At 45.9% G+C, this 14076-nt stretch overlaps 1 protein-coding gene across 6 annotated transcripts in view; it reads right to left on the bottom strand.

Moving 5' to 3' along the window:
* UACA (uveal autoantigen with coiled-coil domains and ankyrin repeats) overlaps positions 1 to 14076 on the bottom strand; it is a 523730-nt gene that overhangs the window by 67759 nt on the left and 441895 nt on the right. For 5 of the 6 annotated variants that reach the window (XM_069624208.1, XM_069624210.1, XM_069624213.1 and 2 more), the window contains exons 13-14: positions 12962 to 12995; positions 11798 to 11850 (exon numbers count right to left, since the gene is read on the bottom strand). The exons of the other annotated variant lie outside the window; for it this stretch is intronic. In XM_069624208.1, the coding sequence (XP_069480309.1) occupies positions 11798 to 11850; positions 12962 to 12995 (87 nt within the window). The remainder of the gene's footprint in view (positions 1 to 11797; positions 11851 to 12961; positions 12996 to 14076) is intronic. 6 annotated transcript variants of the gene reach the window in all.

Genomic DNA, 14076 nt, shown 5'->3' with positions numbered 1-14076 from the left:
AATAAACAGAGTCCGGCAACAAAGGGCAGTCTATTTATTGAGACCATTTCTTACAGAGGTTTTTCAGCAAAACCTCAAAACTCTACCTATGTGGCTGCATTGCAAATTCCTGAAGAGCATGACTTTAAAAAAGAGATGGACGTCGCCTTGGACTTCACAGCATGTGTGTCAATCGCTTGCCTAGGAGACTATCCAAATAGGCAATAGTGGTATTTCCTGTATGTCTGCCAGAAGTATAAACATGATATGTAACAAACTGTCTAACAGAAATCATTTGTCCAGTCCAACTGTCATTTAGGAGCCTCCTGTACATCCAGCTAATCAACCCCTTTCAGCCTTTGTGAGGTAGAAAAAATTAGGATAAAAAGAATCTCCAGATTAACATGAAAACTAGAAACCGATTTAAACAAAAGAGTATCCATAGGACAACCCTTGTCTCAATGGAAAACATTTAGACTGCTGGGGAGACAGCGTGCGGCCGCCAGCTGATCCGCATAAATGACTAACCAAAAAACACTTTATAGGATTATTTTGTGATTACGGTATGGGTTTAAAAGGGTTTCAAGCCAATACAGACCAAATCAAATTTAGAACAGAGTCTAGGTTTCTTAATAGGGCTAAATATATGAATAAGCCATATCCAGTGTTCAGCGATAGAAAAATGATGACTTTAGAGTTTCTGCAAGCACCCACTCCACCTAGCTGATGGACTATGATGGACCCCCCAGTTGTAAGAGATTGTTTTCCAACTACCCGGTGAAGGGAGTCATTCTCCTGATAATTCGGACCAGGAGGAAAGTCCAACCGGCCTTGGGAAGGGAGTCATTCCCCCAGGCTATCCGAGACTGAACATCAGAAGAGGGACGGCATTCTCCTGGCCCACCAAGGAAGCATTGTGTGGAACTTAACCATAACCCAGTAGAAGGGAGACATTCTCATGGGACCAGAACAGTACTGTGTTATTCTTTAGTTTCTAGGTAGCCACTTTTACGTTAACAGACATCCTGACATTCATCAGCGATCTTTAGTTGAGGCAGGGAAAGTACTTTGCAATGGTGTGGTCTGTCTGGTTAAAAACCTCTTATACCTTAAAAGGAGCTTTATGTCCAGCAAGCCCTCCTTTATGCAAAAGCATCTACATGCTATGTCTTTTCCTGGTGAGACCAATGTTTGTGAGTCCTCGGGGAACCCAGAAGTGGCTGCATACCTATACTCTAAAGGAGTTCGTTGTGAATGCAATCTATGGATCTGGTTGAACAAAAGGGGAACCACAAGAACATTGAATTCAAGGAACCATCAGTACCACTACTCCAGGGCCTACATGATCTGGGATGAGAGAGTATCCTTTTCCAGGCTACGCTAGATGCAGTTGGTTGTTGGGCATCAAGAGTTCATGATCCCAAAAGCACTCTGAAACCAGCAGGGGATGAACCACCCCTGGAATCAAGGTAGGGCTCGGAGGATTCTAAAACACTTTGGAGAAGGAATGCCATTTGAATGTGGACCCCTGCATAGCCCTATATTAGATAGCCTCTAAAAAGGGATAAGGGAGCAATCTGGAGCATGGAATCACACTGAATCAAAGAGATAGCACAAGGATTCGATAAAGGGAGAGATTCTCCTTTGGGATGACGGGGGCCTGTCAAGCCATGGTGTTTACAGACAACTGGTTTAAGTCTCTAGTGCTACACAAAGGCGCTAAGGGAGTGTCTTGTAGGCATTTCCTGTTAGATTAAGAAATAGGGATGCAAACGTATCGCTCTTTCAAGTCAGCCATTGGTACACAGCTCATATCACTCTTGTAAAACTGAAAGGACATGCCCAAGAGCCACCTCATGAAAGTACTCATCTGCTAGTAATATGTTGAATTGGTTGAGTACCAGTCTGGTTCATAGGCTTCCACCCTTGTTGATTTTTCTTTTTTGCAGAACACAGAAATCGAATTTTGGCTCCACCCCCTCCATTTCTATGTCCCACTTGTACAGAAGGTCCAAGGAAACCAGATGGGGCTGGAGGGAATGAGGAATCTAATGTCTTTCAGAACACTGATCGTGCTCCTGGGTCATCAGTGATCTTCCCGTCTAGGAAATAGTATGAAACTGGTCTAAATTGGGGGTAGAATATGCTCCTTTACAACCATGGTATTGTCAGGCATGCTTCTGCTGCCTGGGACTGAGTTAGTTAGAAGTGAAAAGGTTTCATGAGCCATGTTACCTCTTCCCTCATTTGAGCTGCTGGAGGGCCTGCACCTTCCATTAGGCATGGGCAAGCTCAGGGTTCACAGGTGGGGGCACAGATAATGGGTAGGGATTTTCCTGTCTGAGCCCAAGATTCATGCAGCTAGGGGCTGCATGCACATACCGGAGGGCATCACTTATCAGACAAATGGCTACCCGTTTCCCCTTGTTAGTACTAACAAGGAATTTGCTTTTCTGGCAGAAGGAAGGTTGTCAGAACATTGGCAAAGCCTAACCACATATTTTGTTTCATCCTCAGAGAACTGCATCTCATATGGCCTTCTGGGAATGCAAACAGGTATTCCAGTGGTTCCCATTGGCTACTTTATATTGAAATCTAGTGGAATGAGAGTTGGGATAGCGGCTGAAGAGACTGGGGCAGGCTCTTTCAATCCCATACACACCACCAGGTCTCAAAGATTAAATGAACATAACTGGCTTCATCTTCATTATCCTACTTATGCAGCGTATGTAGCTAACGGGAAGTATCTGGATTGCAATAAAGTAAGCGGCATGTTAACAGGGGGCAGAGCTGTCAGGTGCAAAAGAGTGAACAATATCCTAAGCAGTGGAATGACCCGGCATGAAAACTGACAGATATAGGCACACAAGGAGACACCAGATAGGTACAAGGCTGTTGAGCTCACCTTGCCCAAAACTTTAATATCCAGTTTCATCAAGGATATTGGCCATTAACCCAACATTCCACCAGCACCTCATCTGGTTTCAATAACAGGGTAATGAAGGCCTCTGTCGTGGTCTCTGGCAATACACCCCAATTGGTGGTCTCTGCATACATAGCTAAAACACGAGGCACTACCGCACAGGAAAATGTCTTAAACCTAAGCAGAATACATTTGGGCCCAGAGCATTACCCCCAGACAGACCCTCCATGGTCTTAGTAATTTCCTTTGCCATTAGTGGTTCATTGAATGCCTTTTAGGTACTGCCCTTGATGGCGCCTAGGGAATCTCTGTCCAGATATTCGTCTGCTCCACTGTCAATGGAGAATTAGATGAATAGAGAGAAATACAACGTTTTCAATGCCCAGCTAGTGTCCTCACCACAAAGATACACTGACCATTTTGCAAGGCCATCCCTTGGAAGTTGGTGGTACCCCTTTCAACTTTAACCAACTATGCAGAGTTTCTGGTCTTCCACACTGCGATGTATCAAACCCTACCCCCCTGAGAAGCTGCATGTCTCTGCCCTGCTAGCTTTCTAATCCTTTCCAACATTCACTGGCTGACAGCCAATGCCAATCCATCCTTGGCTGTTCCCAGAACTGCCTCTAGGCGTCTTGGGCTTGCCCTCAAAATGATACAGCTGGTCTCCGGTAGATATGTGCATGCCCACTTGGTCTGAAAAGCAGGTCCCTCGAATACATTCTTTCCCTCCCAGGTAACCCTTAGCTCAACCAAGTGCACAGATCTAGCAAAGAGCACAGATCTCTCTTTTCAAAGTGTTATACAAGGCCAAGTTGGTGAGACTCCCAATATTCAAACTCCTTTGCCTAGATGCACGAGCAGCAAGGGAGAAGAGCCATTATCAGGAGTACAGGGGAATGGACCTAAAGGGTGCATGGAAGGACAGAACATTCAGTTGCACAGTGGTTTGCCCGTTCAGACACAGGGAGATAATCTATTCGGATTGCTGCCCATTGAACAGTAGAATGGTTTTATGTGATAATGTCGCTGTGATACTGTTGCCAGATAGGCGACTTTTTCCAGACCCCTAAACATTTTTCCTGACCCCTAAAATTCTTTCCCCAAATATTCTAGGAGGGGTATAAATTAGAGGTTACTCACCGTAGTGACTAACGTACTCTTAGACGTTAGTCCCCTTTCCTCCATACTGCATGGGCGTGCCTTACTAGGGACGGGAGACAACCTTTTTGACCAGAAAAAAACCTTCTTCCCCTTTAAATTTAGAGGCACGCAAGGGTGCGGCCCTGGGAGCATGCGCTGCCCTGACTCTGCGCGCCAGTGCCACACCTCAGTCATTTTTTCTGTGTCAACAGAAATGGACAGAATTCACAAGCGCTACTGGGTTTGGCCATGTAATTCCACGCGTGGATACTACTTCTCTTGTCTTTTTTTTAATCATTCAGGTACTCAGTCCTCCGGCATCACGCTCCTCCCTGGCGCATGTCGACTTCTACGGGGTTCAGCCGGTGTCCATCCTGCAACGGGCTCTTTCTAACTTCAGACTCCCCCATGCCGTCTGCCTTCGTTGCCTTGGCCCAGACCAAAGCTGGCAAGCATGTACCACGTGCAACGCGCTTTCCTCAAGGTAACTGAAGAACAGACTAGCCATGTGGAGGGAGCTCTTCCAGAGGTCGACTCCAGAAGACCTGAAGGACTTTGTCAATCATCGATCCAGGCACAAGGTAGGGCCACTCTTTTCCAGTGCACCCCGCAAGGGAGACTCCTTTTTAGGGACTCACCTGCGCGGGAGGAACCGCTCAGGTTCTTATACCAGCATGAGTACCGAGGCTAGGTCAGCTACCGGCCGGCAGGCCGACGGGTCAGGGGATCCTCCCGGTGACAGTGCTGAGGGACCGGAAGGTTCTTTTACCAGGCCTTCACCCGAGGGGCCACGCCCTATTACCGGCAACATGTCCGTGGGGGTGCCTATACGTAGCTCTACAGGCAGATCCGCTGAGGGCGAAACCCCTACCAGGTCTCGGCCTGAGGAGCAGTGTAGGCCTCATGATCCACACTCAAGAGTCCTGGACGAGGCTGGGCCTAGTGAGCCATGCAACACGACGCAGGCATGTTGAAGGCTGCTCGACGAGACTGCTGCCGTGCCAGACATTACAGACACTGCCCGATACTGCACCAAGGAAGGGAGCAGGTGGAGGAGCGAGTGTCAAGGTGGGACTGGAGTCCTCCAGGTATGTGGCCTACAGCCCATCCTTCGCTTGCGCTGGGCAGGTTCCCGCTGCGTCTGTATGGGCAGGGCATGCAATGGCTCCAGCAGCCGCCTGCTACCCCGTCAATATCACCTACCACCCCTCTGGCCTGTGAGGACAGATTCTTCAAAAGGTTGCTCGGGCTTATGAAATCCCCTCGGATGAGGGTCATCCTCAGGGATGCCATCAGGGATGTGCTCCCGCCAATGGCTCCGGTGCTGCAGGTCCTGGTACAGACACCCCTGTGCAGCCTCCGCCGCCCGCTCCAGCCCCCAACCGATAGTGCAGGCGGTTCGGTACCAGTCTCTGCTGCAGGCTCCGATCTCCACACCTCCGCTTTCGGCTCCCAGCACCCCTCCACGGTACTGGACTCTCCAGACCTGCAGGTGGACACTGATGAGGAAGAGGACCCCGACACACATCAGCCAAAGCCTTCCATGAACCTCTTACAGGTCTGGCAGAGTACTTGGGCCTTCCCCAAGAAATATAAATTGTATACAACACAAGGTTGTCCAATCCACTCACCTTGTACTTATCTTAAGAATGTATACACTACTAAGGTGAGAAGGTTCATAATGCAATTGAGACTGGAATTTTTACTTACGCTTTCCAGGACAGGTACATGGAGGAATAGTCCCTACCAGGAAAGATGTTGCTGCATATGCAAAGAGGTGGAAACCCAGAGACATCTCACAAATTGTGAAAAAATACAGGATGTTTATGTCAAAGTGTATTGTAATTTAAGATTTGGATTAGACAATTTTAAAATCAGATCAATCCTGGGGTCTTCTATATTTTGGTAGTAGTAGAATTTTAAACTTTACTATGCATCATATTTGGTGTACAATGGTGTATCGGCTGGGCCAGCTTCATGCTGCTCAATAATAGGATGAATGAAGTTCAAATTTGTATTTTAGGAGGTTGATAATGTATCCTGATATATTGGTTTTTATATGTAATAAGATTGTGTATATTCATGAATGTTATTGTTGAAATAGTATGTGAAATAATGTGGTGATGTGTAACGAATTCTTTTCTTATATATGTAGTGTTAAAAGGTTTATTTAACCATACAACACTAATAAAATAAAAAATGTTAAAATCAGGCAGGCCTAATGCTCATGGCCTCTGCAGTAACCCACCCACAGTCACAACCCATCTGCAGTGAATTGCCCCACCCCTTAGCAGGACCCCAGGTGGTCTTGCTGCATGAGCCACCATAAGCTTTGCTGGAAGAGTAGCAGATCTGCCTCTCCCGCAAACTTCTTTTAACATTGATAAATGATTTGCACGTGGTTAAGATGGATTTCCAAAATCAATCCTGGGGGGTAGACTTTAGGAGGACCACCTAATTGTGTGAATAGCAAGGATACTGAAGTCTAGCCAAACCCAATCATAGAGTAGGAGAGAGGGACGGCTTAGACTCAGGAGGGGTATGAGAGTGGTATATGTCTACAATGAGGCAAACTCAGAGCCCTTCAATAATTTCAATTAGACAGACAAGTTAAACAAAATATACGATTAGGTCTTTAAAATGCACACTAAGCAATGAAACCTTTGGGCAGTATAATTGCACACTTGTTATGAAATCCATATATATACATCCACAATTGTTCTTTTAAATAAATAGAACCCCTACTCTTACCTTAAAGAAAGTTCAGCAACAGTTTGCACAGTCATAAGCAAGACTTTAAGTAACCATGTGTGGTAAAGTAAGTAAAGAGGTAGAAAACCAGTTGATTAAAACAACTAGTAAACATGGGTAGGTAATCAAGTAAACTACTACAGAAAAACACTTCAGAGCAATTCTAGAATTTAATCCCAACTCTTAGTAAGTCCAGTCCTGAGATGGAATGAGGCCTAGCGCCCCACAGTCACCAGGTCTACGAGAAATACAGTTCAGGTAGGTTTAACTAATGGATTTAGCAATAGCAGTGGTTGTGATTAAGTGTTCCAAAGGTTTAGAAACGTTCAGGTAAGTATTTATTCCAGTCCAGAACACTAGAGACTGCCCAGAGGGGATCTTGACTAAACCACCACTGATCCGAGTCAGGCAAGGGAGAGTTAGTGACAGGTAAATTAACTTAACCCTCTTACCCGGATTTCTCCAGAGACCACTTGATGGGTTCTGAAATCTGTTAGGGACACTTGCATCTGGTCTAGAGAGGCGTAGCACTCACTCTCTTGGTAATTGTGTAAGCCAATTACACTCAGTCTCACCTTGCCCTTCTACTCTACCTCCTTCTCTAACCATCTCCCCTCCAATCTTCTGTCCCTCCATCTCCCTGCCTCCACGCTTCAATATGAACTCCTTTGCTTCTCCTACTCCCCCTTCTACCACTACATCACATATTCTACCACTACCCCTCTCGTTAACTACTACTATCCTCCCCCTAATACCACTGCTGTTTTCTCACTACAAATACCGTCCTCTAACCAGTTCTACTACTCCTCCACTCTCACTATTCTCCTACCACTTTTCCTCTCACCTCCTGCCACTATCTCCTACTACTCCAGCCACTCTACAACACTGCTCCTTTCACTTGCGCCAACAATTTCAAGCACTCCCTACAATCAACTAACCTCACTTGCTTCACATTGATGCTCACTTACACTGGAGACCCGCCACCACTCCCTCCAACAGTATCACGCTCATTCAATCAAACTCTGCCACACACAGTTTATTCCCTGGTATCCCACTCCACCTCAGTTCTCGCCGCCGCCCTCACTCACACACCACCCTGGTTTCCATTCTATTTTAAATGCGCCACCCCTCCATCCTTGGATAGGTCTCCCTCTCACTACCCAATCCTTGCCAGGCCTTAGGGTGGGTAGAAAAAGAAGGGTTGGCAAAAGGGCCTAAACCCCAGTCCCCATCTGCTTTAGGGCTCTCTCAATGGCTAGCCAAAACATTGGGGAAGGTTAGGTCCTGCAGAGCTCATCAGAGACAAGTCCAACCCCTCCCACCCCAGCCCCTCTGATCCTGCGCTGCACAGTGGTTTCTGGCGGGTGATGTGAGGCCCAAACCGCCAGTGGCCCGGGTCACAGCAGCCACCTCTGTATCTGCTGAGGCACCCTGCTATGCTGGCGAACCAGACTCCAGTCACACTGCGGGCTCCCATCGATGTAGGATGGGTCCTGTCCCTGCCTCCGCTGACATCCCTGTCCAACTCCAAGGGCCGCCACTGCACCTGGGACTCTCAGATGCCTGGCCATCTAGACTCGACCTTCCAGCCTGGCCACCTCAGAGGGCCTCCAACCTAGTTTTGCCGTTTGGACACTGGTGGATACTGTGCCATGGTGAGGAGCAGCTCCTGAAGATAACAGATTTGTGGGTCTACAGCCATACATCCCGGCTCAGGAAGTGGGTGGGTTTGGGGTTAGCAATTCCTGCATGTCTCCCAGACAAGGACAATGCACTGGCCTTGTCACACGTAAACAGTAATACATGTCTTTTCACCTTAGAAGAATGAGAAATAGTGTGCATTAATTGTACATTGAACTATATCGACACCCATGCCTTAGAATGGACTTCAATGTGTTTCAATGGATAATGACTCGGCAGAGATGGAACTTTCCTCAGTTCAGGGATCAGAACCCCCTTGTGTTACAAATCATTCTCCCTGCCATCTGTTCTCTTATACTCATCATTGAGCTGTTTTTTGGAATTCCTGGCACCTCGAAGCGGTGGAGGATGCCACCTCCTTTGACCAGATACTACTCTGGAGGCACACCCGGCATGTGTGAATGTTTTAATTAACTTAATTTGATTATAAAATACTGTTACCTGTGTTGGGATTTATATGTTAATTCCAGTCCCACTGTTTCTTCACTAGCTCTCGAGTCGACTACTTTATGTCGGAAATGTATAGTGTTTGGACCCTTACTCCGGGCTTTGAACTTGGTACATCCTTCCTGAACCCACTGCACCTGGAAAGCAGAGCTATGACTCGATTTGGCACGCCTATCTTGTTATGTCAATAGGAGCCCATTACTGTGTCACTATGTGCTTTCCAGACCCCCTTCCAAAGAGCTTGGCCCTGCACCCAGTTGTGCTCTTCTTCCCCAAGTGCTGTGCATCAGTACACAAGATGTAGGGGGATCAGTAAGAGGTTATTGGGGTGGGTTTATTAATTCCCTGCTCATTTTAGAAGTGTATGGAGTTGATCAGATCCCAGATCCCTAGCATAGGAAAACTATTCAGCAGCATTTCATTTGAACAGTTTGTTGCCTCTGTATAGAATACCCTCTGTATTTTGAGCGGTCTGCATTTATTTTGCCTGTGCAATATTCATCCTTAATGTTTTTCCACGTTGAACTGTGTAAATAGTACTTTCAGATCATGTTGCCCATGTCAGAGTAAGCTCCTATTTTCCTGCTTGGCTGTATATTATTTCAATTCACCTTGCATATTATTCTGCCTCTCTGCTGTAAATGCGCACACAAGAATGAATGCAGACCTAGGGCAGTGATTACTCCATCTCCCATTACCTCGCTTCATTGTCAATGTGTTTTATTTGCTAGTTGTTTTGCACGGCTTCTTCATGGTCCATTGTATTATCCCCGTTCTGCACTAAGGGCCCCAGTGCAATAATTCCCCACCTCCCATTGGCAAGGTCTGCACGGTTGATTCTAACTCGGGAACATATATCAGGTAACCCCTTTCTATTCAGCGCTAATTTCACAGAGGCACTAACTAGGTAAGAACTCTGGTTGATCTGGGCCCTATCCCAGTGTAGGCCATTTAATAAAACGGCACCCTTTAAAAACTCCTGTGATCTGCGTGTGGTCGTGTGATGTGCTTAAGATGCACGCAAACGATCCCTAGAAACATAGAAGCAGCTATGATATGGGAATATGTAGTATTTTTCCGCCAACACAAAACCCAAGTGTCCATAGTTGGCTGTGTCAGTAAGTGGGTGTTGGAGAAATGGGGAACTAAGGCATTGAAAAGGAGTGAGGAGTGGAGTAATGACCTGTGGTGGACAGCAGATACGTTAAGTGTTTTGGTATGCAAGTGTCAAGTCCCACTAGCCAATGAAAGTCTTAAATCAAGGAAATGATTGAGATCAGAGTATCAAAACATTAATAAATAGATTGAAAGTTGTGCCTCCATGCCTTCCCCAGCTTTTGAGAGAGCATCAGGTCTGGCAGATAAAGCAAACCAGGGGAATGTCTTACTTAATGTTGTGAGAGACAGAGGAGCGACCTGCTGAATGAACCGGCTGTGATCCATTAAGAGGGCCGTTTTCTTGGGGGTGGGTCCACTTTGTTGGCCTTTGGGTGGACATTCTTTTGAAAGTCTACTCCTTTTGATACCTGCCTCGTGTCCCAGCAAGTTATTCCATGGAGGAAAACTTCAGCTATTTGGGCGGCATTGTCATCTTACTGTTGGAATTCTTTACTTCCATTCAGTGCTAGGAGCAGTCCCCTGCTCGGATCTTGGCAACTACTGCAATCCAGACTGCGCCGGTAGCACGGGTCGCAAGATGCAACACTTTTCAAATGGTATGCAGTGCAACACTACTACCCTTTCCATCATATTAATGCTCATCTTTTGGCAGGAACTGCAAACAGTGAGAGAACTTGCCTTTATACTTCATATGCTGTTTCACACTGCAAGGTGCAGATTCACAGCTTTCAGACAAGCCATTCTTGTCTACTGGCAATGCAAAAGCATCTGCCAAGTTGGTGTGCTGTTTAAACCCTGTGCCCTCCTGACACAAGGCACAGCTGGATTGTTACAGGTGGCCTTGCTTCTGAAATGACCCTTTGCGTGAGGGAGGGGGCTAGATAAGTATCATATAGACTCTGCAACATGCAGGAATTGGGAGGGATTGGCAGAAACATTTAAATCGGCGACTCCTGACTTACAATAGTGAAGGGAGGCCTTACAGTACTTTATGTGCCAAAGTAAAGTGAGCTGGGTTACTACGTAGTACAAAATGGAGATGATAAAAAGTTAAGCGGTCTATACACAAAAATAGCTTCTGCGCATGGACTGCAATGATTGGTGAGAAATAAGGTTTTTGGCTGAATGTTAGTCCAATATAATAATGCTTTGTACACTTTAGAATTTCTTATTAATGAGGACTTTCCATGGACTCAAGCACTTCTCCTGGGCTACCAATGCCCCGCCTGAAGAGTTATCACGTTCAAAATACATACTATATAGTGTTTATAGTCTGAAAAACAGAATTTTGAGAATAGCACTTATTAACCTCTCACTCTCTTTCGTCAATGCCAAAGATCTAAGTTCTAATCCCCCCCACCCCCGCACACTACAAGGTTTATGTACCACCCCATATGTTCACTGGTCAACTATTTTAAGCACCCAGAAATAGCATTACTCGCAGGGTTTCTCTTTGAAGCACCAGGTTCTCCTCAAAAATATATACACATGCAAATTAAACACAAGGAGCTGAGCCACCACACTGACATGCAGGACTAATTAGCAAAATGCAACTGGGTATAAGTTTTGAGCTCCTTGGATGTCAGCTCTGTGAAACTCCAGAATCCTCAAGCAGTTCCTTCAAGTGTTGGTTGGTAGGATTTATAAGGGCACTCATTTCCTGCAGCTTTGCAATAATTGTAGGAGCGCAATCTGAGAAACACGGAGAGACAACACGATGAGAACATAATTTACCTGCGACTCAGCACTAAAGCTGAAACTCTGCTTCAGCAGCGCATCCTCTCTCCCTGAATGCAAGAGAAAATTGGTCAGAAATGTAAGATTGAAAGAACTGAGCACACAGTCTGCTGATGCAGTATAAAAGTGGGTTCTGTGAGAATGCTTGATACACCACACAGCCAATATTCCCGCACAGAGGCATGCCTGCACATTACACACCGTGGGCCACGTTACAGTAACATGGTAGCGGTGCAAGTGAACGTTGCACGGTATTGGCACCAGTGTCAAAAATTGCCCTAATGCACAAAAAGCATGTACCTTCAATGCATTTTTGCACCAGGGTAAAGTTTGCCCTAGCGCAAATACCATTTCGTATTAGCACTAGGTTAAACTTTGCCCTCAAGAAAAAATGCATTGAAAGAAGGGTTTTTTGTCCAAGGGCAAAAGGTCACGTGTTAAGGTGCAAATGTTTTCTAATATAGCCACATAATGTTTTTGGTACTAGGCCAACCGGTACAAGGTTTCTATGATCTGTGCCCATATCTCCTTTGAACCAAGGGTGCAAAACCCCCCCTTCAGCGGCCAGCTTCTCCGAGAATCAACTCCTAGGTGGTGGGGGAGACAGCCTTGCAGGCACAACTCCACTTTCACAGTTAACGTAGTCAGAGGAGGCCATTTGCTGGAGTATGGGTCAAAATGGCACGGCCGGATTGAAGACAATGAAAATAGAACCATTAACCAAAAGTGGCATCAGACATGTGTTGTGCACACCTGCTCTACAACACACAACTGCAAACATCAAGAACACTAATGTGCCCACCAGAATGGCAGAAAACAAATGAGTCCAACACCAGAGGAAGCTAAATGGGAGTACAAAGAGGGCATAGAGGGTCAAGCCAAGAAGTGGGACAGGATCAGCAAAGAGGCAGTGTCCAGCAAAGAGTTGGAGGGAGTAGAAACCAGCAAAAGGGCAAAGCCCATCACCAAATGAGAGATGTGAAAGTGGGGTAGGGCCCCAGCTAATTGTTGGTGAAAGAGTCTCGAGTTGTGGACAGGGCCGAGCCAATAGAAAGGGTCAGGTCTAACAAAAAAGTGCATGCTGTATTCATAATTAGGATACACCGATTACAGGTTAGAAGACGGTAGCAAAGGTCAGGAAACGGGCAGACTGGTACATACCATTACTCAAAGGGCTGTTAGCGGTCTGGTTGGCCTACAACAAAGAGCAAAGTGAAAGGATTTTACACAAAAATAAAGAATTCCTTTTTGATACTGCGCCAAGGACAACAAGCCTTTCCATCCTTCATCTGAGGCTACATCACATCTCTCTCATCTCAGTCTGGTCACCCTAAACAGATTTATCTTCTTTCAATATCACACCTATTTTTCCCAACTCAAGATGCAACAAATTTTTCATTCCACGATGGGGACACAAAGTACAATGTATTAAGCCTCTATAAGGACACCACACCTGTCCCACAATGGTCTTCACATCATGCATTCTCGTAATGGGCCCCCAAGTAAAGGCAAATAAAAAAACAAGTCAAACATGCCCAACTGCCCTGCTGGTGTACGGCCTAAGCACAATCAAAGAAAAAATGCAACTTCCATCATAGCTCATTATAAAATATTTTATTTATTTGTATTTGTAAAGCGCACTAGCAACCCAAGGGCATCGAGGCGCTGCAACATGAAATCGTCTTAGCTCATGGTTACAGTGAGCTTGCAGGAAGTCGTCTTAGTTACAATCATGTTACTTCGCTCAAGGTTACAGTGAGCGTGTGGTTAGAACAGTCATAGGTAGGTAGTACTTTAGGAACATATCCAGTTACTTTCAATTTATGATCATCATATAGTTTCTGTTAGTGGTAACAGTCACAGTGGTGAGGCGTACAGTCTAGCAGGGTGACGAGACCTGAGAAATAGTTGAACAAATAGCATCATTTTTAGTGCTTTCCTGAAGGCCCGGTGCGACTCAATACCCTCAGATGAGGAGGCAGAGAGTTCCAATGGGTAGCTGCAAGGCTGGAAAACTAGACCCGCCTGCAAAAAAATTCTCTGGGTTTTGGGAATGGGGATCCTGTTAGTGTAGGCAAGTCTGGTGGGTCTCTTTGGAATGGGCATGACAATTCTCTGAGCAAGGTACAACGGTGCCAGGTTATGGACACATTTATGAGTCAAGGTGAGGGCTTTAAAGACTATTCTTTCTTTAATGGGGAGCCAGTGAACCTGCTTCCAGATTTCAGAGATATGTTTTCTCTTTGAGATACCTGTGGCGGCTCTCAGGGCATTGT

Source organism: Ambystoma mexicanum, chromosome 11 (genome assembly GCF_040938575.1).
Source record: "Ambystoma mexicanum isolate Mex_15411 chromosome 11, UKY_AmexF1_1, whole genome shotgun sequence".
Taxonomy (NCBI): domain Eukaryota; kingdom Metazoa; phylum Chordata; class Amphibia; order Caudata; family Ambystomatidae; genus Ambystoma; species Ambystoma mexicanum.
Note: the sequence above shows the minus strand (reverse complement) of the source record. Positions and strands in the feature narration are given on the sequence as shown.